At 43.6% G+C, this 23,114-nt stretch overlaps 4 protein-coding genes across 5 annotated transcripts; 2 read left to right on the forward strand and 2 right to left on the reverse strand.

Annotated features, from left to right (window-relative positions):
• The first annotated feature begins 1,335 nt into the window (after positions 1-1,335).
• On the forward strand, positions 1,336-6,176 carry nefma (neurofilament medium chain a). Its single transcript, XM_018680664.2, has 3 exons — positions 1,336-2,557; positions 3,396-3,520; positions 3,627-6,176. The coding sequence occupies exons 1-3, from the start codon at positions 1,499-1,501 to the stop codon at positions 5,221-5,223; spliced, it is 2,781 nt and encodes a 926-aa protein (XP_018536180.1). The 5' UTR covers positions 1,336-1,498; the 3' UTR covers positions 5,224-6,176.
• A 2,900-nt stretch (positions 6,177-9,076) lies between these two features.
• On the reverse strand, positions 9,077-12,191 carry nefla (neurofilament light chain a). Its single transcript, XM_051072849.1, has 4 exons — positions 11,022-12,191; positions 10,718-10,842; positions 9,833-10,287; positions 9,077-9,733 (listed from the first exon to the last, which is right to left on the reverse strand). The coding sequence occupies exons 1-4, from the start codon at positions 12,063-12,065 to the stop codon at positions 9,363-9,365; spliced, it is 1,995 nt and encodes a 664-aa protein (XP_050928806.1). The 5' UTR covers positions 12,066-12,191; the 3' UTR covers positions 9,077-9,362.
• A 3,727-nt stretch (positions 12,192-15,918) lies between these two features.
• Positions 15,919-18,030, forward strand: pgam2 (phosphoglycerate mutase 2 (muscle)). Its single transcript, XM_018680669.1, has 3 exons — positions 15,919-16,452; positions 16,695-16,875; positions 17,516-18,030. Exons 1-3 carry the CDS (start codon positions 16,036-16,038, stop codon positions 17,683-17,685), a joined length of 768 nt encoding a protein of 255 aa, XP_018536185.1. The 5' UTR covers positions 15,919-16,035; the 3' UTR covers positions 17,686-18,030.
• LOC108886053 (syntaxin-2) lies at positions 17,660-22,749 on the reverse strand. 2 transcript variants are annotated; one of them, XM_018680667.2, is made up of 9 exons: positions 22,598-22,749; positions 22,216-22,281; positions 22,036-22,135; positions 21,411-21,485; positions 20,892-20,965; positions 20,591-20,699; positions 19,886-19,959; positions 19,596-19,733; positions 17,660-19,482 (listed from the first exon to the last, which is right to left on the reverse strand). In XM_018680667.2, the coding sequence occupies exons 2-9, from the start codon at positions 22,264-22,266 to the stop codon at positions 19,288-19,290; spliced, it is 816 nt and encodes a 271-aa protein (XP_018536183.1). In that variant the 5' UTR covers positions 22,267-22,281; positions 22,598-22,749; the 3' UTR covers positions 17,660-19,287. The 2 variants fall into 2 exon arrangements, with proteins under 2 accessions (XP_018536183.1, XP_018536184.1); XM_018680668.2 differs by having other exon boundaries at positions 22,543-22,746.
• Positions 22,750-23,114: the final 365 nt, after the last annotated feature.

Raw genomic sequence — 23,114 nt, forward strand, 5'->3', positions numbered from 1 at the left:
CTACAGATAGCCCTAGAAATACTCTCCCAAAGGAAAAGTGTGTGTCTGTATTACTCAGGAGGACTACATACATTTTATTAAATATGCATGTATCTACAAATGTTCCCTTCATATAAGAGAATATATTATAAAATGTCAGACTATTACAATGCAGGTGAAAACTTCAACATGCAGACTGTACAAACTACCCTCTTCATAGTTTCAGATTTTACTGGTGTTATCTAAAATTAATAACTAACTACAACTAAACTAGTTTCTAGACATACAATTATTAGCTGAGTTTTACAAAGTATCTGGTGGTTTGGTGGGACTCAGCATTGCAGCAGTTTCTAGCTTTACTGACTGACTCAAACAACACGAATTAAGCATCTGGATCCTTTTCATTAAACTGAAGCAACAAGCACAAATCATTAACAGAAAAATGGACGCACAGCAGACTTTGGCTCTTGATCAGCCTGGTCCCCACTGGAAAGCTCACTGTCCTGACTCAAAGATAAATGATATACCTCCAAATCTAACTTAGCTTTTTTAATTTGCTGGTGAATCCCCTCTACTTCCAATTCACACTGTTTAAATGTGTCATGTTCCATTTGCAATAAAATTTGCAAAAATGCAATTTTTCTGTTGCTCAAAAGTCAGTGGAACTCACAACCAAGCCCCTCTGACATCTAAGAAAGAAGCGCACACACACACACACACACACACACCACACACACACACACTGTCAGGCTGGGCAGGGGCCATCACATATTCACTTTTTCTTTTTTCACTTTGAATGTCAGAACGTAAATGAAGAAATAAATGAATTAACTAGTCATGTAGTACATCCTGCTAACACAACTTCCATGCACACACTTGGATGGTTAAGCAGAGACACATACATTGACAAACAAGTACAAACAAGCTGCGGATCACTTCCTGACATGTATTGTTGTGTAAGTTGAAGCATTAACAAGTCACTTCGATAAGCAATGAGAAGCTGCTGTCATTCTATCACAGGGAGTTTTTCAGCCCAGGAAACAACCAACTGTGCTTTTGCTGGTTGCTGTCCATGGTGCTGAAATTAAAGGAGCAATTCAACAATGACTGATCACTCATGTCAAAGTAATATTTTTCATGATGGTGATTATCTATCTATCTATCTATCTATCTAATCTATCTATCTATCTAATCTATCTATCTATCTATGCTTATTCAAAATAACCCACATTGCTCCTCCAGCCCACGTGGTTCAGAGTGAACGGGACCTCGGACCATTAGCAGACAGCCTGAGGGGGATGCGCCCTCCCCTCCCTCCCATCAATGGACGAAACAAAAGTGCTTGGACTTGCCTTGTTAGCGACAGAGCCTCGGATATATAAGGAGCAGACAGAGGGAGTCTCAGTCGCTGTGAGAGCCACATACCCCTCACCTGCACACATACATAACACGCATACACCTCCACCTCCTGCACCGTCCCCTTCATTCCTGCGCACATCCCCTACGGTAGTCTGACCGGATGAGTTACCCGGTGGACACGTTAGGGAGCCCCTTCCGGAGAGTTATGGATACTAGAACGACCAGCTACGGCTACAGCCGCTCCGCCGGCACCCCCTCCAGTGGTTTTCGCTCCCAGTCTTGGTCCCGGGCAAGCCCCGGCTCCACCATGACCACATCCTACAAGAGGAGCGTGAATATGCCGGTAACCCGAGCTTACAGCTCAACGGTGCTGAGCTCCGCCGACAGCGTTGATTATAGTCAAACCTCCATCCTGAACGGAGACTACAAGCGATCTAACGAGAAAGAGCAACTTCAAGGGCTCAACGACCGGTTTGCTGTTTACATTGACAAGGTGCACTACCTGGAGCAGCAGAACAAGCAGATCGAGGCGGAGATCCAGGCACTGCGGCAGAAGCAGGTGTCTCGCTCCCAGCTGGGAGACCTCTATGACCAGGAGCTGCAGGAGCTGCGTTCGGTGCTGGAGCAAATCCACCATGACAAGGCGCAAATTCAGCTCGACACCGACCATATCGAGGAGGACATCCAGCGGCTCAGGGACCGCTTTGATGAAGAGGCTCGCATCCGGGAGGAGACAGAGGCCATCATCCGTGTCCTGAAGAAAGACATGGGCGACTCGGAGTTGGTGAAGTCTGAGTTGGAGAAAAAAGTTCAGTCGCTGCAGGATGAGATCGCCTTCATCCGCAACAACCACGAGGAAGAGGTGAGCGACCTCATCGCCCAGATTCAGGCGTCTCAGGTGACCGTGGAGAGGAAAGACCTCCAGAAGACAGACATCACCGAGGCTCTCCGGGAGATCCGCACTGAGCTGGAGGGTCACTCCAACCAGAACCTGCAGCAGGTGGAGAACTGGTTCATGTGCCGCTACGCCAAGCTCACCGAGGCTGCGGAGCAGAACAAGGACGCCATAAAGTCCGCCCGTGATGAGATAGCCGACTACCGCCGCCAGCTGCAGACCAAGACGGTGGAGCTGGAGTCCGTCCGCGGGACAAGAGACTCGCTGGAGAGGCAGCTGAATGACATCGAGGACCGCCACAACAGCGACCTGGCCAGCCTGCAGGTAGGGAAACAGCTGCAACACAGCCGTGCGTAAAGAGCTGATATAGACTATAATTCAAACAGACTTTTCATCATTAGATAAGATGCTTGTTAATATTAATGTTTTGTGTTTAAAACTTAAAAATGGGGGGTTGTGTTGACACAAAGATGATGGAGACATTGAGTCAATTTGCTCAAAATTTCACATTTTCTATCGTAATGACGCAGTTTTTATTTGCAAAATATAATCTTTCTATATCATGACTGAGGGACTCTTGAAACTGTTGCTGCGTTATGGTTGCTACGAGCGCTCCATTTCTCTTACAAGTAATCAGCGCTCACTTTCTATAAAAGCTTTAGAGATTTACGAGTGTTAGAAATGGTTAAAGGGAGACACTGCAGCAGACTCTCTCTCTCCCTCCCTCCCTCCCTCTCTCCCTCTCTCTCTCTCTCTCTCTGTCTTGCTGAGTCAGAGGCATGGGTCGATGCCTTCATTGGCTCTGTCCTTGCATCGCACCACCGAGATTTTGGGGCGGGGGGGGGCGGGGGTGTATTGAACAAGTGCGCAGGCTGCCCTTGAAAACATCTCTAGAATACTGTATTGCGTCAGAATATGTTAAAACAGCAGCTCTTGGTGAACAGAAACTTCATAGTTTACAATAAAAGAAGGAGGAACGTACATGGCAGGAGGTTCGCTGAGGCAAGGTCGAGTGGAAAAAAGGTTTTGAAAGTCTGCAAAATTCTTGCCTCGAGTCTCCATGCACAAATGTGCACACACAAAAGAGAATACAGCTTTGTCCTGCATACAGTTTTGTTGTGCTTAATCAACCTTGTATTGTCTCGGCTCTGTGTTTTCTCAGGAGACAATTCACCAGCTGGATAATGAGCTCAAGAGCACCAAATGGGAGATGGCTCGTCACCTGCGTGAGTACCAGGACCTCCTCAATGTCAAGATGGCCTTGGACATTGAGATTGCTGCATACAGGTATATACTGATGTACAGATGACATGTGGGAAGTAGTTTAGATATTTTTTCCCTGTATCAAAAGTGGGCTTTAAATGTATTCTGTATACATTTGTTTCCCCACCAGGAAACTCCTTGAGGGTGAGGAGACCCACTTCAGCACTTTCCCTTACCGCCAGACGGTCACCACCAAAATCTCTAAGCCTAAATCCGAAACTCCCAAGCTTAAGGTGCAGCACAAGTTTGTGGAGGAGATCATCGAGGAGACGAGGGTGGAGGATGACAAGGCTGACATTGACGAGGCCCTGGCTGAGATAGCACAGGAGCTGTCTGCCACACTCGGAGAGGGTGGAGAGGAGGAGGAGGGAAAAGAGGGTGAGGAGGCAGAGGGTGAGGGGGAAGAGGGAGAAGGAGAGGAAGGAGGAGACGAGGAGGAAGCTGTAGCCGCCACTGAGGCCAAAGTAAGCTCCAGCACACCCGCTAAGGAGGAGGAGGAAGAGGAGGAGGAGGAGGGAAAGGGCGGAGATGAGGAAGAAGAGGGCGAGGGAGAAGGTGGCGAGGAGGGAGAGAAGGAGGAAGAGGGTGAGGAAGAGGGTGAGGGCGAGGGAGAAAAGGGGGATGATGCAGAGGGAGGTGATGAAGGAGAAGAGGGAGGAGAAGAGGAGGAGGAAGTTGAGGAGACGGTGCTGTGCTCCAAAGCCCCAGAGTCTAAGGCCTCTCCTGACAAAGAGAAGGCCGGAGACAAAGAGGGCAGCGCAGGAGAGGAGGAAGCAGTGGAGGAAGCTGGTGCTGAGGAGGAGGGAGGCGATCAGGAAGAAGATGCAGGCACTGACAAGGCAGCCAAGAGCGATGAGGTAGAGGAAAAAGAGGAGGAAGACAAAGCCAAAAAGGAAGATGAGAAGAAGGGAAAAGATGAGAAAGCAGATGACAAATCAGAAAAAGAGGTAGCCAAGACAGAAGCTGCAAAGCCAGAGGCCAAGAAGGAGGAGGCTGCCAAAACAGAGGCATCAAAACCTGAATCCCCAAAGCCTGGATCCCCCAAGTCTGAATCACCTAAACCTGAGTCTCCTAAGTCTGAATCTCCCAAACCTGCATCTCCTAAATCTGAATCTCCCAAACCTGCATCTCCTAAATCTGAATCTCCCAAGCCTGCATCACCTAAGCCTGAGTCTCCCAAGGAAGGCTCACCCAAGGAGGGCTCACCCAAGGAGGGCTCACCAAAAGCTGGATCCCCCAAACCTGGCTCCCCAAAAGCCGAGTCCCCAAAGTCAGAATCCCCGAAATCCAAATCTCCAAAAGCTGAATCCCCAAAGACCGAGACCGCCAAGCCTGAAGCTCCTAAGGCTGCTGAAGAGAAATCAGAGAAGAGTGACGTGACAGATGACAAGAAGGTAGAAAAGAAGGATGTTGCCATGAATGGCGATATAGACAAGAGCAGCCCTGAGGAGAAAGAGAAGAAGGATGAGGGGAAAGAAACTGACGTGATCGCTAACGGTGTGGACGAGAGCCCCGTGAAGGAAGATGGCAGCCAGAAAGTGGTGATCACCAAGACTGTGGAGACCATCACCACTGGAGAGGATGGATCCAAGCACGTCACCAAGTCTGTTACTGTGACCGAGACAGTGAAGGAGGTGGAGGAGATGCTGCAGGAGAAGCTGGTCTCCACCAAGAAGACGGAGAAGCACTCCACCCAGTCCATCAAGCAGGTGACAGAGGGCGACTGAGCAGACTCCAGACCGGCGCGATCTGTCGGACAAGGAGGTGCAAGGGGGGGGGCCAGAGGAGAGGACACGAAGACAAGCAATCAATCCAGAACTAACATAACAAAGAAAATCATACAGCTAGAGCGATGTAATAAAGATAACCACTCTCAAACATACAAAACAAAATCATAGAGAGAAGCCAAAACTTAAATGCTACAAATTTCAAAAATGCATGTTGAGTGAAAGCTTTAAATGGGCTTCGCTGCAGACGCGGTCAGGAGCAAGTAACTGAGACATTTTATCCTCTTATTTTCCTGTCTGCAGTTCATGGGCGTGCTCATGGGTGGGAGGGAGGGGGGTCTCTGCATGCTAGCTCAGGGGAGGGGAGTACTTTCCTCTCTTATCTGTATGTATGGTAGAAATACACTGTAAAAAGAGTAAATATGTAAAAGGAATAAATGCAATGTGGGTGGGAGAGTGAGAGAAATATCATTAAAGTTAAAGAAGATTTTTGAGTTTTAAGTAAAAAGGGTGGGGACAGGCAGGAGGGAGGGTCCTCGATGTAGACATCTGCTCTACTGAAGAAGCCTTACTTGACATGTGAAGATACCAACTGAGCCAAAAAGAAACTAACAATAAATACACAACGTACAGTGATGAAAGAGACAGGCAGTGATATGATAAACACAAGACCATATTACATTCAGTAACTGAAGCAAACTAAAGCTTAACAAACCTGAAGAAACTCTTAGCCTTAAACATGCTTTTTATCAGTGTCTGTTATGTTTACCTGAGTGCAACTGAAAAAAACACTGTAAATGCGCAGATACATGCATTCTTGTATGCATAGGATGGACTTGAATTTAAATACAGAAATAAATGAGGTGCTACTGTTTGCAATCCCATGACTTTACTCATCATGAACGATTTCCCAGCAGCATTTGCTCAATAAATGTCATAATGAACAAAAAAAGTTGTTTCTTGTCATGTTTTATTATTCTACTAAGATACACTTTACAATTGCATGCAAAGGTATCCACTATTTCAAGTAGTCAGCAGCAGTTTAAAGAAACTTAGCAGCAAAGAGCTTTACTATTGTAAAGCCTGACTGTGAAATGAATGACTTTAAGTGAATTTGAATTATATCTTATGTAAGATTTGTATGATCAGCTATTTGAACTAACATTCATTAAAACAGTTTAATTACAACAGCTTACTGATGTCACCTTGAACAGACAGCTGCCATGAATATTAAATAATTAAATTAAATTAAATATCAAATACATTTAAAAAATGCATAATACATGTAACATTAAAGAGCTTTCTTTGGCCCTTCCCCAGATGACCTTGATATTTAAGGTCATTTAGATTAATGATATGAATAGCCAGAGAAAAAAACAGAAGAATGGTATTTATAATCAAAGCAGCTCACAATCTGACAATTTTGCCATAACATCAATTTGAAAAAATAAAGTTATCAACCAAGGATGTGCCTTATCTAATCTAATTTAGAAAGTTCTTGTATCTCCTTTAATTAAATACCATTAGTCATTTTTAATGGCATTTTTAGTGGATGTTTAATCTTGGAAAAATCAGCGTGATAAGATTTGACTGACCATGCTGAAAGGATGGACAAGATTTATTTATCTGCTTATCTGTTAATATATTGCTGGAAGACATTTCTTTCAGCTTTAGATGTGATTCATGTGCTGCTGAACTAGTTTGCCAAGAAGTTTTAAATACTTGGCTTTGTTTTGTTTTTTGTCAACAGCAACATAAAGCTGGAGAATGCTGGTAGTTGTTATTGTTGAGAGGCTGAGAGAAATAGTACAACATCACAGTCTAAAGATACAATTTGTTTTTTAAACCTGCCACGAGGACTGTATGTTGCATGCTTGATGCAAAGATCCTGCTGCTGCACACTGCCTACAGTTAATGTCTACTCAAGGAAATAAAATAGTAGAGCAGCTGCTGGGTGATGCCAGGTGTCAGAGGATCATGTTTGTGCCTGGATGGCTTAAAAAAAAAAAAAAAAATTACATTAGGGAAGATAATAGATGTTGTGCTTGTGAAACAGAATGTAAACTGATACTAAAAGTCTCTCAGTCAAAACAGTAACTAGAGTCATAAAAAAAAAAAAACAAGATATCATTACTTTCAGTGGGATCCATTTTTTATATTGCACATATTAATGGGATAATGGGATAATGAAAAACAGAACACATTTATGTGATCACTGTCTATCATCATAATTTCTAAGAACATGCAAGTATACTCTAATGGTGGGGCTGACTTGCAGCTATGGCATGAATATGTGCCTTCACTTGATAATCTATCATTGCGTATCAGCTTAGACACATTAAAATACCAACATAAAGATGTTTTTATGGGAGCTTGGCCACCTGACACTCAAAACGTGTTTTAAGTTCCAGTACCTCTTTTATGGCAGAAATCAAGCACACCTGGGGAATTTTGTATGATAACTGGGCTGTCCTCTGCTCCATCTTTCATCCATGTTACTTTCAAAGTGAGAGTATGTGTAGCTAAAAATATGTATCTAAAAAACACAATCTTTACTGCTTTGAATTCATAAGCAGTAAAACGCACACTTACTCAAATCAAAGTTTGTGCTGATGCTACTCGCCTTACTTTGTCTGGTAAGACTATTAGCTCATAGTGGTTGATGTTTGCAAATATAAATGAATACTGCTGAAATTTAGTTGAGTTGCGGACATTGCTCTTAACTGTTCCACTATGCTGGATATATGCAATTTTACTGCCATTGCCACTTGTGACCACAGTGGTCGCTGTTACACAAAAGTCAAACCAAACCGATTTTCGCATTTGAAGGGAATTTTACACGAGTACTACAACATGCTAAAATATCGTACGGAGTTTTTCGTGGTTCCCGTAGAAGCTGTGTGGACTCTGATAAACGGCTGGAGCTTAAGACAATAAGTTTGATAATGAAGGAACCTGTGGGTGTGGAGTTATAAAGTGTTGGTGTTCTTACCAGACCTCCGTGTCTGCCCCTGTGCACCTGAAGCTGAAGGCTCGAAGCTACATTAGCTGCTACACACCTGAATCAACGAGTGAGATGCATTGTGGGTAATGTAGACGCCAGATTCTGGTATGGAGAATCCGTGTCAGTTAAAAAATGACGATATATCTGGTTCCTCTGCACCACCGTTGATACTTTTCACAATCTCAGGACCATAATGTGCTGAACAACAGCGGCCTCTGTCGCCTTTAGATGAAATGAATCGAATTTCCCTTGGTCAGTTTTAAACATCATCTGAGAAGCAGAAAACAACAAACATATCTCCTGGTGAGGGACATATGTGTTTAACTCGTGTTTTAACTTAGTGATAACATCATCATGACATGCTAAAATGGAGCGTAACAGAGGCACAAATAGAAAAGAATCATAAAATTAACTACGCAGTAATGTCTATCTTTAGTTTGCTAACATTAGCTAACATTGCTAGCATAAGCTACAGGTCATACCTGATCAAGTACAGTTGTAGCAGCACAGCCCTCCATTATTCTGAATTAAGAGTGCAGGGCAAGAGAGTATTTATAGGAATGAGGTGCTGTTATTTCTTCTTACATAAACAAATCTTGTACAGCAGATCTTAACCACAGGAGGCTATATAATAAATACTGGGATAGCAGTATATCTAAGAGGGAATGTTGTGACAGGAAAGTCACTGTACTTGTCAGCTGGGATTCACATATTCTCACCTCTCTCAACCACTGTTGAGGTGAGTGTAGAGCATCAGGTGTCCAAAGGCCTGCAGGCTTTCACACTACAGCTACACTGCAGATCAGTGACTTGTGCATGCATTGTGGCATTCAAAATCAAGGACACACATGGCTTTAAGAAGTTTTTATTTAACCACCACAAACTCACACACACTCTTTTTCAGCAATTACACATACTGCATTACACTCATTAGGGAAGTGTGCAAACAGACCTTTATGGACTACTCTGGATATTGGCAAGCAGTTAACCTTGATTTGTTGCTTTAAATGGCTGTTGGACTGTTTTATCGAGCACCATGTTAACAAGCGGATTTGAGAGGGTAGCGTTGATGCCTCTACTCAAGCTGTGGTTGGTATGTGTACAGTTTTCACTGCAGTTTGCTGAGGCTGCTGTCTTACTTCTTATCCTTTGTGCTCTTCTCCTCTGCAGCTTCAGGCTTGGTTGCTTTTTCCTCATCTTTCTCCTTTTTGGCTTCAGCTTTGTCATCTGTTTTCGGAGCGGTCTTCTCATCTTTGTCGTCTGCTTTTTCTTCTTTCTTGGCATCAGCTTTATCTTCTTTCTCCTCACTCTTTTTTGCATCTTCCTTCTCCTCTTTTTCTTCCTCTTTTGTATCCTCTTCTTTGTCATCAGCTTCCCCTGTTTTTTCCTCTTCTAGTGCTTCTTCTTTTGCTTCAGCCTCCTCTGCTTCTCCTTTGTCATCTTTCTCAGCCTCCTCTTCAGCAGCCTCTGTCACCTCCTCTTTTTGCTCCTCCTCCTCATCACCACCTGTATCAATAGATGAGAGTTTATTAATTGTCATCATGACGTTACTAATTGATGTTTATTTGAGCAATTACAGCATATGTTAAAAAACAATATACTAACCCTCCTCTTCCCCCTTAGCCTCTTCATCTCCTTCCTTAGCTTCCTCTTCATCTCCTTTCTCTTCTTCTTCTCCTCCCTCCTCTTCTCCTCCCTCTTCCTCCTTCTCCTCTTCTTCTCCCTCTTTTTTCTCCTCCGTCTCCTCCTCTCCTCCCTCTTCCTCCTTCTCTGCCTCCTCTTCCTCCTTTACCTCCTCCTCCTCTGCAGCCTCCTGCTCCTCCTCCTCCTCTGCAGGTGGGCTAGCCTCTGCTTGCTGGGCCTGGCTGGCAGAGATGATCCCCTCGGTGGTGCTGACTGAGCTGAGCAGGCGTGATGTCATCAGGTAGGAGGTGCCGGAGCTCAGGCTGGAGAGGACTGGCCGGGCGAAGGAGGGCGCTGACAAACTGTGGCTGTACAAAGAGGACACGCCCCCAGCCACTCCAACACTAAAGCGAGACTCCTCCCCTTCCAGCAGCTTCCTGTACAGGTTGGTGAAAAGACAGGCAATTAATACTACAGTAGATGGGAAGTCTCTAAAAATATAGTGTTTAAATCTGTCAGTTAGTGGCCATTTATTTGCACTCAACACTATGGTGTCTGACAGAAAGGCCAGAAAGTGGACAGGGTTTTATCCCATAATGTATCTACCAAAATAACTGGTTTTCCATCCTGTCTTAATAACACGAACATCAACATAAAATGACAATTACTAGCTTTATTTTGAATTTGCTAATGCACTCTGACCAACACCTTTACTTACATGTTCATGTACATGTTACTCAAATGACCAAAACCACATGTTTCCTCATAATAAGGGATTTATTCACCACTTTAACATGCTAAAGGTAACACTATTAAGACCTCTGACTTTTAGGAATCCAGTCTGATTTCACTGCAGTTGCCTCTCACCTGTATGCAGCAATCTCAATGTCCAGTGCCATCTTGACATTCAGAAGGTCCTGGTACTCCTTCAGGTAGCGTGCCATTTCCTGTTTGGTTCCCCTCAGCTCGCTCTCCAGCTCTGCAATGGTGTCCTAAATAGAGTGCAAAGTTAAGTCTTTTTAAGTCACAAAGACATAAGGGAATATAGTATGCAAAATGATGAAATGAAAACCTTAAGTAATAGTTTTAAATAGCTATATCATAAAAATCAAGAGATCTGAATAATTAATGACACAGTATAGTAGAATACACCTGCATCACCACTGCTGACCTGCATAGCAGCTATCTCTGCGCTCTGCTTCTCCTCCATCTCGTGCAGCTGCTTCTCCAGGGATTCATTGAGGCCTCTGCATGCATCAATCTCCAGCAGGCGGGTCTGGAGCTGGCGTCGGTACTCTCCTGCTTCGTCCTTGGAGCTTCTCACGGCATCACTGTGCTGGGCCACAGTTTCAGTCAGGGAGCCCACCTTCCCTCTGAACCATTCCTCAGCTGCCTGCATGTTCCTTGCTGCCAGCCTCTCATACTGAGACCGGATATCCCTGAGAGCCCCAGAGAGATCCGGAGTGGCGGCCTCAGACTCTACAGCCACCTGGACACCCAGCTGGACTTGGGCCTGAAGCTCGGCCACCTCACCTTCATGAATCCTCTTGAGGAAGGCCAGCTCCTCCAGCATAGTTTCAACGCTCTTCTCCAGCTCAGCCTTAGCTAAGGCAGCCTGGTCGGCCTCACGACGTGCCTCCATCAGCTTGCCTTCAGCTTCTTCACGAGCCAGCACCTCCTCCTCATATCGACCCTGCAGGGCACTCAAGGTTTGCTCCAGTCGCTCTCTCTGGCCCAGGACAGCCTGTTGTTCTGCCCTGGCCTCATCCATAGCAGCTCTCAGGGAACGGGCCTCTTGCTCGTACAGTGCTCTAAGGCGGGACGGCTCAGTGTGCCTCTGCCTCAGCAGCATCAGCTCTGCCTCCAAAGCACGGTTCTGTTGCTCCAGCTCACGCACCCTCTCGATGAATCCAGCAAAGCGGTCATTGAGCTCCTGCAGTTGGCTGCGCTCCTGGGTGCGTACGGCACGAAATTCGGAGCTGATCTGGGCTGCCTGGCTGAGCTCCAGCTCCAGGGAAGAAGCTGGTGAGGAGGAGGAGAGCAGCACTCGGCCGGGAGAGGAGTACTGCAGACGGGAGGAGGACAGAGGGGCGGCATGGGAGGAGTAGATGGAGTGGGTCCTCCCTCTGGTCACCACCACACGAGGGGACGGCTCGGCATACCAGCGTCTATACGACGAGGTGGAATAGTAGGGGTCATATCCGAGGCTACTCATGGCTGAGTGGTGGGAGGACAGGCTGCTCTCCCTCTCCTCTGTATGTGTGTGTGTATGTGTGTGTGTGTGTGTGTGGAGGTGTACGAAGGGCTCAGGTTTAAGCCTCGACTGCTTGCTGCTGCAGCAGCCCCGTGCTTTTATACTAGGACAGTGAGCTCTGACGCAAGCGCTTTCCCCAAACTCTGACAATGCAGGCTCGATAGGCTTACACTGCAACAGCAAGAAGTGAGACAGAGAGAACCCGTTGGAATGAGTGTGGGAGGGAAATGAGTGAGGGTTAAAGATGGAGGGAAGAAAAGACAAGAAGGATCACAAAATTATATGCTATAAAAAGCTGCATGTTTCTTTTTGTCTTGTCCTGACTTTGGCATTAACAGTTATGTTCAAAAGTCCCAAAATATAGATTTATAAAAAAGATTTATCTCAGTTTGCTTACCATTGCATTGTATTTATATAGAGCAAAAACATGGTTAAAACATACTTGCTGTGCTATCCTCACTGCAGGAGAGAGAGAGTGGGGGGTGGGGTGGGGGGGTTGTCCTGATTTTTACAACCGTGACACAGCATCTCTCCTTCTGGTGAAGAACAGAACTACAGCCATGACCTCAAAAGACCTGCAATGATAAATATCCCATCCAAACAGAATGACAGAGGTGACATGCTGAACAGCAGGAAAACCTGTGTAAATAAAATTTAAATAGTTACAATTAGTAGAAATATCATAAACATATTATTTTGATTTCTTGGTCCAGTTCTTGGTCAAGTTCTGCAGGCTCGGTTTGAAGTTTCCCTTTTACCTTTTTTTGTTAATATTTACTATAAAGTTTTCTGCTTTTTATTTTTCTTTTCTGTCTGTACATGTCTTAAATCTGACAGTAGTTTTGTGTGGCATGTTTCTTTTGCACAAATTAAAACTTTCTATGCCACAAGAACATTGCATTGTCTGTGCAAGTGCCACAAGATGTTTACAGTATTGAATAAATACAAATATATATAAGATAATCTTGTCACAATGACTTTCCACAGGGAAGATCGAGCATTACAATTGGTTTTCAAAGCACAAGCAGTTCATATTCAGAAAAGAGATATCCTTAATTTTTGAAAGAAATATTGTCATCAGTGAAAGAAAAGCCATTATAGCTTTTTGTCAGGTTGCTCTTTTAATTCTATAAAAGACAAACCATCCCTCTCATCTGCAGCACAGATACCCTGGCAGGTCAGTTTCACCCAGTTGCTGACATGCATATTCTTTTCTCGTGTGACTGGTGAGTGCTTGTGTATATCTGTGCAGGTACGGCATGCAGAGGCTCAGTGAAGTTTATGATCAGAGATTCATCTTGCTTTTGGGCTCCATGCATAAATAAAGTGTATTGCAGTGCTTTGCAGCAATATCTGTGTGTGTGTGTGTGTGTGTGTGTATGTATGCAAGAGTGCGTGTGTCTTTGTGTGTGTATGTGCATGATCTGCTCCAGTAATTTACCTATACAGCAAAGACCCTCCAGTAGTTACAGACAATGCTGTGCCCCTAAACAGAAGTGAGGCAGGCAGTGGGAGGTGGGGGACTTCACTGGGAGCTGCATGGACTCTGCTGCAGGCTGAGTCATCGTAACAGTTGTGATCACACAATCTCCCCTGTGTACATTTTTTCGCACCCTAACAGCAGTCTGACAATCTCCACCAGGGCGATTTTTGGCAGACAAGCTGCTTACAGGACCTGGGGGAATAAAACAGAGAAAGCAGACTGTTAACTTCTCCTCCCAAACAAATTAACTCACTGGTAGTGCTAATTTCTGTATTGATGCTTGTTCCCTCTGTTAAATTGACTGACATAAATGTCCAGCCTCAGTATTCGCCTAAGTATCAGATTATTAACATTTCTACTAATTTACTTAACTGCTTAACTGGTGACAGCATCACATGCCTGAGAAAAACAGCAACTTGTGTGACAACCGTATTCCAAGCCTTCCAACCTTAATAATCAACAGTCGCTCCCTTGGTGGTGATGAGATTAAATATTTTGCCTTATTAAGATTTTAAAGATGCATCTATTTTGGGACATAGGGGGCAGAAAAAATGCAACAAAACAAAAACTTATAGCTAAACAATCACTGACAGAACAAAATGAGCACTCACTATGATGTGTTTCTGGGCATGCGCAACTACAGTAGTCACGTATATAAGATTTGTTTTGGTGTTCACTAATTCACAACTCTTAAACTGCTGGAAGTTTTTACTATAGTATGTTCCCCTGCCATGTGTAATGTCTGCTGTCTGCTGGGCAGGATGTCAACCATAGTACAAGAGTGGGCACATACAGTCAGGTAGATCCAGTGTTTTTCCTGCAGCATGAATAGTTCTTACTTTGTTCAATACAATAACCCATCCTCTTTTCGTGATCACATGATGCAGGTTGGCACCAGGCCTGGATTTCCATTAATATTATATTTGTGGACTATCGTATTTCTCTTTGTGTCTATATTTGGATCATAATTTGATTGAAAGAGGCAAGAGACATTGACTTTGTTTGACAGCTCAGCTGTGGCCCTGTGGCTTGGTGTCCATGCTTTGTCAGCACTTTTATCTTTGTCCTGTGAGTTTCAGTGCACTTCTTCTTTCCAACATTGAATTTCATGAAGGATACTGTAGAATATTTGGCTTTGATTATTTGTCTCAGTGGGATATTATATTTCCAGTAAGATGGAACTCTAGGCATTTCTCATCTCAGGACTCACAATAGCTTGAATAATTGAGTATTAAAAAAAGATACTGACAGGGCAGTTTGATCCCAATATACAACTGCTAGTACTAACAACATGGTATATATGTGCAGTACATCCAACAGTTTCTTACTAAAATGATTTATTTCTCAGATATTTTCATCTCATAAAAACACACTTAATGAGATAAAATGCCAGGTTTGCACAGTCTTAACTGAATGCAGTGTGAGATAAATGTTGCATGGTGCATGTAAAACACATTTGTGTAAATGATACTAGAGCAACTCCTAGAGGCGATGGACAGCAATTACAGTTTATACATTAAATAATTAAATAAATGTCCTATTTTAATGATTTAACAGAGATTTTATGATGATTAGATAAGAGATGATGATTTTTCAGGCTGGACCAGGTTAAGCCCTTGTGAGCCAGGATGTAGTTCAGGATCTCTGGGGAGGCTTTAGGAACATTTACTTTATTAGACAAACTTACTCCTTTTATGCCTTTTACTGTTTCTCTAGCTGTTTCTCTGTTCTTAGTTCTTTTTTCTAACCAATATTGTGTGAATAATACTTATTGTTTGTAGTTCTAATAGTAGCAGCAGCTTGTGGGGGTTGTGTCACTGGCACTGGCTACTACATGTACAGTTAGAGCAGATGAGCAAATACTGTGTACAGCTAGTTAATTCTGCTGTGTTTTGGCAACATGTTGTTTGTGGATTTTCCTCTGCCACAGTCATGAAACTGAGTGGACCTGTAGTGACCACAATATCTTTGTTATTCCACTAACAAATACCCTGTGAGCATAGGTAGTATTTACTAAACATATGACCTCTTTACAGTATAATGAGCAGTAGTTTCTCTCTCAGTGATGAACCTGCTCATGTCAGAGTGAGTTGCCTTTTTGTAGCCAACCCTGATCTTTCCACTTTTGTTCCACAGATCTCAGTTTAAAAGTCATGTTGCTATTTTGGCTTAATATCTGACCTCTGGCCTTCCCAGCCACCACATGTCCCACCAGCCCACCAGGTCTGGTTCTATTGGCTGTTCCTGTATGTCCATCAGTATGAATGCCTCTCACAGGTGGAAAGTAAAGGAGGCCTGTCTGCTGTCACTATCCAGGCTGCTATAAAAAGAGTGTGGTATGCTGGCTTGGGGGGTCACTGTTGTTGTCAGCCAGTGTGTGTGCACAACTTAGAAGGGCTGAGGGTACTGTGTTTGGTTTGAGGTAAACTCAGTAGAAACACTGTAAGCATGGCTGCCGCTCATCGTTTGGTTATTGTCCGCCACGGCGAGAGCGCCTGGAACCAGGAAAACCGCTTCTGTGGCTGGTTCGATGCCGACCTCAGTGAGAAGGGCGTGGAGGAGGCCAAGCGTGGAGCCCAGGCTATCAAGGAGGCTGGCTATAAGTTTGATGTGTGCTACACCTCTGTGCTGAAACGCGCCATCAAGACCCTGTGGACCATCATGGAGGGCACGGACCAGATGTGGCTGCCTGTGATCCGCACCTGGCGCCTGAATGAACGCCACTATGGAGGCCTCACCGGTCTCAACAAGGCTGAGACAGCTGCAAAACACGGTGAGGAGCAGGTGAAGATCTGGCGCCGTTCTTTTGACATCCCACCTCCACCCATGGACCAGGACCACCCTTACCACAAAATCATCAGTGAGGTGAGGCAACTGAAAGCAAAAGAAACTGACTAGAAGAAGCAATACATTAATATGATTAATCTTACTAATCCCTAAAGAACAGCTTCAATCAATTAAAACTATTCAAAGAGATACCGTGAAGTAGCTATTGACTTAAATTAATTTTAAAGAACACCAGTCTTTACTCTGCAGTCATGCAGTTATGTAACTTCTGTCAATTGTTGTGGGAGTAAACTAACTTCTGCTGTTCTCACTACCTCCAGTCCCGGCGTTACAAGGGCTTGAAGGCCGGCGAGCTGCCCACATGTGAGTCACTGAAGGACACCATCGCCCGTGCCCTGCCTTTCTGGAACGACGTCATCGCTCCTGAGATCAAAGCTGGGAAGAACGTTATCATCGCTGCCCACGGCAACAGCCTCCGTGGCATCGTCAAGCACTTGGAAGGTGAGCACTGCAGTTGGGTGTGTGGGGGGGGGGACAATGAAGAAGAAGTAAGAGCTGCAGTGATGTGGAATCTAAAGCCACAAAATAGTGATTAACTGAAGATTTCAGTTTGAAAATAAATTTAATTGCATTTACATACAAGGCCAAGATAATCAGTCACACACACATACACACACACAGTTGTGGATTACAGTGTGTAAAAATAGCATGCAGGGACTCTAGCACTAGAGCTCGGGGACAGGGGAGAGGGTCATGAGCTTGGTTCCCGTTACAGTCACGACCTTTATGTAGAAAGGTTGTACTTTTTCAAGGAGTGGCCAGACATGGATAAGGGAGTTATATAGCCAGGAAGCCTCAAGGGCAAAAGTAAATGTCAGATAGGAATGGTAAGTGTCAGGGCTAAGGGTGAGAGACAGAAGTAGATCAAGTTTCCTATGTGTTACAAATTACTGTCATTATAATAACTATAATAATCAGACAGAAAGAAAACCCTGCTGACTGATTTTTATTATGCAAGTCGTCCTTCCTGTATGCTTAGCTAGGCTCCAGACAGTTTTTTATAATGTATCAATTACATTCCCTCTGTTCCGGCTGCTGATCTTCATGTCTACCCGTCTGGTTTATCTGCCTGTCCCTCTAGGCATGTCTGATGCAGCCATCATGGAGCTGAACCTGCCCACAGGAATCCCAATTGTGTATGAGCTGGACGCTGACCTGAAGCCCATCAAGCCCATGTCTTTCCTTGGTGACGAAGAGACCGTAAAGAAGGCCATGGAGGCTGTGGCTGCCCAGGGTAAAGTCAAGAAGTAAACCTGCTCTGGAGGCTCCATGAAGAGGCAGAAAAAGAGACTGTTCACCCCCTCCCCCCCCCCCCCCCTTGTCCTTCAACCTTTTCTCCTATCACTTCATCCATCCTTGTAGTCCATTCCAACAGGGGAAATGTTTAATGGTTCTTTTGGAGATGGGCCATTTTCAGCACATTAGCCTTGTTTGCTTAAATGGCAGACAGAAGGATGACCTATTAATCCAAGCAGACAACCTGGCCTTGCATTTTATGCAGCCACACATCATTCAGCCCTTTTAAATTGTGGTCAAGCCCTATTTTGAGGGCCTCACACCCTGGCACAACCAATAAAGAAACCATATTTTTATGTAGACCTGTGTCTGTTTAATTTTTTCTATGTATCTTCTCATGTCTCTTTCCCCTTTTTCTGTCTTCAGATTACACTGTCATCCTAATTTTACTCCTATTCCTCTTCTACAATTTCCCATTTGGAAATCAGTGGTTTCAGCAAAGTGCAAAGATGCTGTGAAATCTTATCCAGGGCGTGGAGAGAGGGGGAGGAGGAGGGGAAAGAAAGAAAGAGAGCGAGAGAGAGAGAGAGAGGCAGTCTGAGAGATAAGTCAATGGGTTCATCCTGGCAGCATTCCCATGATGCAGGAAAAGGCTTGTCTGAGTTTTTGCCTATCCTCCACTTCAGTCAGATCACAGAGAAACACACAAGCAAAGAGTAATTTTAAGCAGCTATATGTCACACGCTACATACATCAGTGTTACTAACAGCCAGTCATTGTCATTTTAGACCTGCAGATGGATGACAGATTAGAGGAAAAAAACTACTTTCCTGGCATTGTTAGGGTCCACTTGTCCCAGAAAGCATCACTGCAAACCAATACAAATGATTCAGATTGACTGACACATTTCTGTCCTGTTAAGAGTGAACCCTGTGCCCCGTCTTCTGACATTAATCTATTCAGTGTCATTAGGGGTCACTGAATAGGTTCACTTTAGAGTAGAAGCACCAGTAACAACTGGACAAATTCAACACATACAGTTGATTTAATTTAGGACCTTACAGTAAATTGCCACAACTGACATTTCATGATATTACATTACACTGCTTTAGTAAAACACACAGAATCAGACAAAAACATCAGCTGGACTGCAGAGAGAAGGTGAATGATCCTACTGGTTCAGAGTTGCATCTGATGTTATCGTGCCACCTACTGGCCACTAAGAGGAACACCAGCTAAGTGTGAGTGGGTTTGTGTTAAAACATTGACTTGACTGGTTTAATTACTGTACTGGAAACTGGGCAATTTTGCCAGGTCTGAAGGCAGGAGTCTGTATAGATAGTATCCTCTGATGCATTTGTCCTTTTACAAGGTAGTTTCACAAGTTGGCTTACAAAGTCCACAGCACGGGTAATTTCATTTCACAGGTCACCGTAGCAGTTCAAATTCAAATTCAGTATTAAAGTTAAAAATAACTGCTTCCTCATTATCCCTTAGAAAGACGACTGACATGCAGGCGCTGTACTCTAATCAGATGAAGAGTGTTTTCCATCAGGCTGGGGCTTTGATGTTGATCACGATGTTTGGTGCAGTCAATGCTCAAACAGGCTTAGGAGCTCAGTCTGAGGTGTTTTGATCAGTAGCAGTTTTAGCCGAGGTCTGCTTCTTGAAGGGTTTGAAGAAGCTTGGGAGAGATGCTATCTTGTATGGGTTTTTTTTGTACGTGACTGCTTTATGAGTTTCTGCTTTGGACATACCTACATACTCTGCAGCACTCGTCACATTCTTCTCTATGTTGTTGATCAACTCCCCCTGCCAGAAGAAAAACATAATATTAACATCAGTCAGATTTTGGTCCCATGACTTAAGTATATTTATTCATGTCCATCATCATAAAACATTTCCATATGAGGCAGCCATCTTACCTGAATCTCCAACAGCATGGCAGTGTCAGCAAATACCTCATGCAGCTCTTTAATGCTGGACTCGAGGCAGATGATATCCTGATGACGGGATTCAATCTCACTCAGGGCCTGGCTTGAAATCTGAGCGTTAGAGTTGATCTGTGAAGCAAAAAAAGAAAAAGAAAAAAAACACCAATTATTTTCATAATAATCATCAAGCTTCCCATTACATTTTACTGCATATCTAGGTGATCAACAACAAAAAATAAACTGATAGTCACTTTGTCAGAATTTAATGAAATTTCACCAACATCAGATATGAAGATGGCAAGATTGTCACAGTGAAGCATCTCCTCCAACTCTTCATCTGTTGTCACTTTATCCACTGAAAAAGACAAAAACAAAAGTGTTCAAAAAGATTTAGTTTAACAGTTACCTCAAAAACATTATTTCAAACAGAGGTGTGCAGCTTTAAATTACCTATCACAAAACAGACCATCACAAGCTCATAAAAAAAGAACAATTATCAGGTGACTGTGACATTTCCAATGACACATACACCAATGACAATCCACATTGTTTGCTGTTTTTATAAAAGAGCAAGCAGGAAATGTGCAATACCAAGGCACAAAGAGAATGAAATAACGGGCATTTCTGAATGCTCACCACTCTACTCTGAGAGGTGTGCTGCATAGTTAGCTATGAAAAAAGAGAACAAGGATCCTAAAACATTGAGTTGGGAAGAAAAATAATGTTACCACCCCAACAGTATCTCTGATCCAAAGAGCTATTAGTAGACAAACACCTACACAGGTATTCATATCCACACCAACGGCACCACACGTTTTCTTGCTAGTAAAGAGTTGGCAGAGGCTCTTTCCTCCCTAAAATACGATAACTGTGATGATATGATAAGATCCTGGTGTATGATATTAAGTCCATTTGCACAACACTGAGCAGACTGGGAGGAAGAACAAGTGTTTATATTTTGGTTCCATTTGTTTATGGCCACTCACCAATCTCCAGTTGTCTCTGAATTTGTGCTTTGCATTTCTCTCTGAAGGATATTTGTGCCTTATGGTGACGCCGCATGACTTCAGAAAACCACCGCGTCAGGTGTGAGTGCTGGTGAAAAGGAAACAACAGAATTTCAGATCAGACTGTTGAGCCAGAAACTTCTACACAGACCACTGGTAGTGATTTTGTCAGGTGCATAAAGGCCTCTCTGAAAGAACACATATTACATAAAATATGCAGTTAACCATCTTTGTGCATGTGGCTATTTATACACACACACACACACACAAAGACACAAACCTGGTTCTTCTCTATGCGCTGGATTACTGAGGCACTTTTACCATTCTCCTCCACAGACATGTTCTTCTGCATTGCTGAAAGAACATGAGACAACACCAAGTTAAGACCTAGCTTAAAACTTAAAGGCACCCCTAATAATGCCAAGGAAAAGATCTTGGATAAAAAGAGTCTGCTAAAGAAAGTTATAGTTCTCTTCTCCATTCACAGTGTGGGGTTGTTATTCTGTGACAGTATGTTTATTGATGACCAGCAGCAGACTGGAGCGCAGTGACCTTAATTTTCTATCCGTTTGCAAGGGAAATCCTGTGTTACAAATTATACAGTCCCAGAAATTGAGGAAGCGTGATATGCTGTACAGTTCCTCTTCATTGTCTCAAACAGTGAAAGTACACAGCCACATACTGATAAAAACTATGCACATTGAAAGACTGTATGTTGGATTAACACTGATTGTGTTTTGTCCCAAATACAGTATGGGAAAAATCAGTACCTACTGTACAAAATTGTGCAGTGGCTCACCTTTTAACCTGGCTCGGACCACGTTGGCGCTCTTCTTGATGTCATTGTTCAGCAGCTCCAGCTCGTTTTTATTTTCTAAAAACAGCATAATAAGTTTGGATCATAGAGGGAATTATACAATAATCTTAAAGTGTAAAATATCAACAATGTTACAGTTTATTACTTTTCAACCACTTGTTCAGTTTTCTTTTCAGTTACTATTGGGCTTGTGAATGTAGCATTGCTATTATCACTGTGTAGCAGCATGTATGTGTATGTAGATTCTGTCTTGACATATGTTCAAATATTCAGCTTTAGTTCTAAAATGCCTCGGCATGACATGGTTTTATATAACATCTAGTTTATCTTTTTCTATGTATTACCCTGTAGAATACCGGTTACCCCCTCTACAAACAGACACAGGTGTGTTTGTGTAAGACTGTTGAGCCGTTTTGTGTCTGTTGATCTGTTTGCATTTTCAGGGCAGTATGCCCTCAAGGAGGAGACAGACCTCTGAAAGCATCAGCACAATAGTGAAGGCGTCGAATTTCTACTTTTCTGTCATTTGACAACTTGCTCTAGTCATGGGGGGGAAACTACGATAAAAATTGCACCTTGAACTATGACAAAGATGCTCTGTACTTACTCTTGTCTTGGTTTGGAGAGGAGAGGATGACGCCATGTCTTCTCTCCAGCTCCTCTGCTTGACAGGAGATCTTTCCAATGAGACTTCTCACCTCCCCCACCTATGCACACATACATACACAAATACATTAGGCTACTCGAAACAATAAAATAAAACACAAGAAAACTGTGTGACGCTTACCGTTTTGAAAAACTCCTCCATGTTGACTCTGCTCTCTGCTGTATCTGTCATTTCATCCCGATACCACTGTTGTTAAACAAAGAGGGAATTCAATAGTTTATTGAAAAATGTCACCTGTTGCTTCAAATGAACAGCCCCTTCCGTTTTAAGCAACATTATGCCGGTTATTTAACGTAGAAATGAAACAAAAACGCTGCTGCTATAAAAACGCTAGCTGAACGTTATAGCCACTGTCTTATGCTCAGAAGTCCATTAACTTTAAAAACCTCTTTGTTAATCAAATACTGCCATGTGATCCGTATTATCATAATACAAGAAGTAAGCCACCTTCTAACGGCTATCTCTGTTACTTTCGGTATTCGCGATAACGCTCGACGTCTACCTGCGGTGTGTCCTCTGGTGAGATGAGGTCATAGCTGAGCGCACCTGTGTGATAAAGAGCGCGTCCACGCAGGCGCGTTACCGAAAGAAACTAGTAAACAAAGAGCCACCACCTGCGTATCCCTCGTGTGGCGAATGGCTGCCTGCATTAAATGTGCTTGAGGCTTGTATGTGATATGTGTATGTTGTGTTACAGCCTACCTTAGGGTGGCGCTGTAAACTACCTTCACATCGACCAACAACTTCTGTTGAGTTAGTTCCCCCACCCATCCACCTCTGTTATTGTGTTAAAATTATACACATTTAATCCGTGTAGATCTTAGATATTAGTCAACTGGACTAAAGTGGGTGGACCCATCAGCAGCCTGCACTGGACATTAATCTCCATCACATCAGCAAAGTTGGGGAAGACACTACAGTAGCCAAGTACATTTGGCCCGTGGGTATACATGTCACAGTAGGAGAAGCACAGGTGTGAGTAATAAAATTAATGACGGCTGACTTTCATTCAGCTGTGT

Source organism: Lates calcarifer, linkage group LG9 (assembly GCF_001640805.2).
Source record: "Lates calcarifer isolate ASB-BC8 linkage group LG9, TLL_Latcal_v3, whole genome shotgun sequence".
Lineage (NCBI taxonomy): Eukaryota > Metazoa > Chordata > Actinopteri > Centropomidae > Lates > Lates calcarifer.

Coding starts and splice junctions, on each gene's coding strand:
- nefma (XM_018680664.2), top strand. CDS start 1,499: ATGAGTTACCCGGTGGACACGTTAGGGAGCCCCTTCCGGAGAGTTATG. Junction 2,558..3,395: donor GCGACCTGGCCAGCCTGCAG/GTAGGGAAACAG, acceptor GTGTTTTCTCAG/GAGACAATTCACCAGCTGGA. Junction 3,521..3,626: donor ATTGAGATTGCTGCATACAG/GTATATACTGAT, acceptor TTTCCCCACCAG/GAAACTCCTTGAGGGTGAGG.
- nefla (XM_051072849.1), bottom strand. CDS start 12,065: ATGAGTAGCCTCGGATATGACCCCTACTATTCCACCTCGTCGTATAGA. Junction 10,843..11,021: donor CAGAGATAGCTGCTATGCAG/GTCAGCAGTGGT, acceptor CACTCTATTTAG/GACACCATTGCAGAGCTGGA. Junction 10,288..10,717: donor ATTGAGATTGCTGCATACAG/GTGAGAGGCAAC, acceptor CAACCTGTACAG/GAAGCTGCTGGAAGGGGAGG.
- pgam2 (XM_018680669.1), top strand. CDS start 16,036: ATGGCTGCCGCTCATCGTTTGGTTATTGTCCGCCACGGCGAGAGCGCC. Junction 16,453..16,694: donor ACCACAAAATCATCAGTGAG/GTGAGGCAACTG, acceptor CACTACCTCCAG/TCCCGGCGTTACAAGGGCTT. Junction 16,876..17,515: donor CATCGTCAAGCACTTGGAAG/GTGAGCACTGCA, acceptor CTGTCCCTCTAG/GCATGTCTGATGCAGCCATC.
- LOC108886053 (XM_018680667.2), bottom strand. CDS start 22,266: ATGACAGATACAGCAGAGAGCAGAGTCAACATGGAGGAGTTTTTCAAA. Junction 21,486..22,035: donor CTCTCCAAACCAAGACAAGA/GTAAGTACAGAG, acceptor TGCTGTTTTTAG/AAAATAAAAACGAGCTGGAG. Junction 19,960..20,590: donor TCAGAGACAACTGGAGATTG/GTGAGTGGCCAT, acceptor TGTCTTTTTCAG/TGGATAAAGTGACAACAGAT.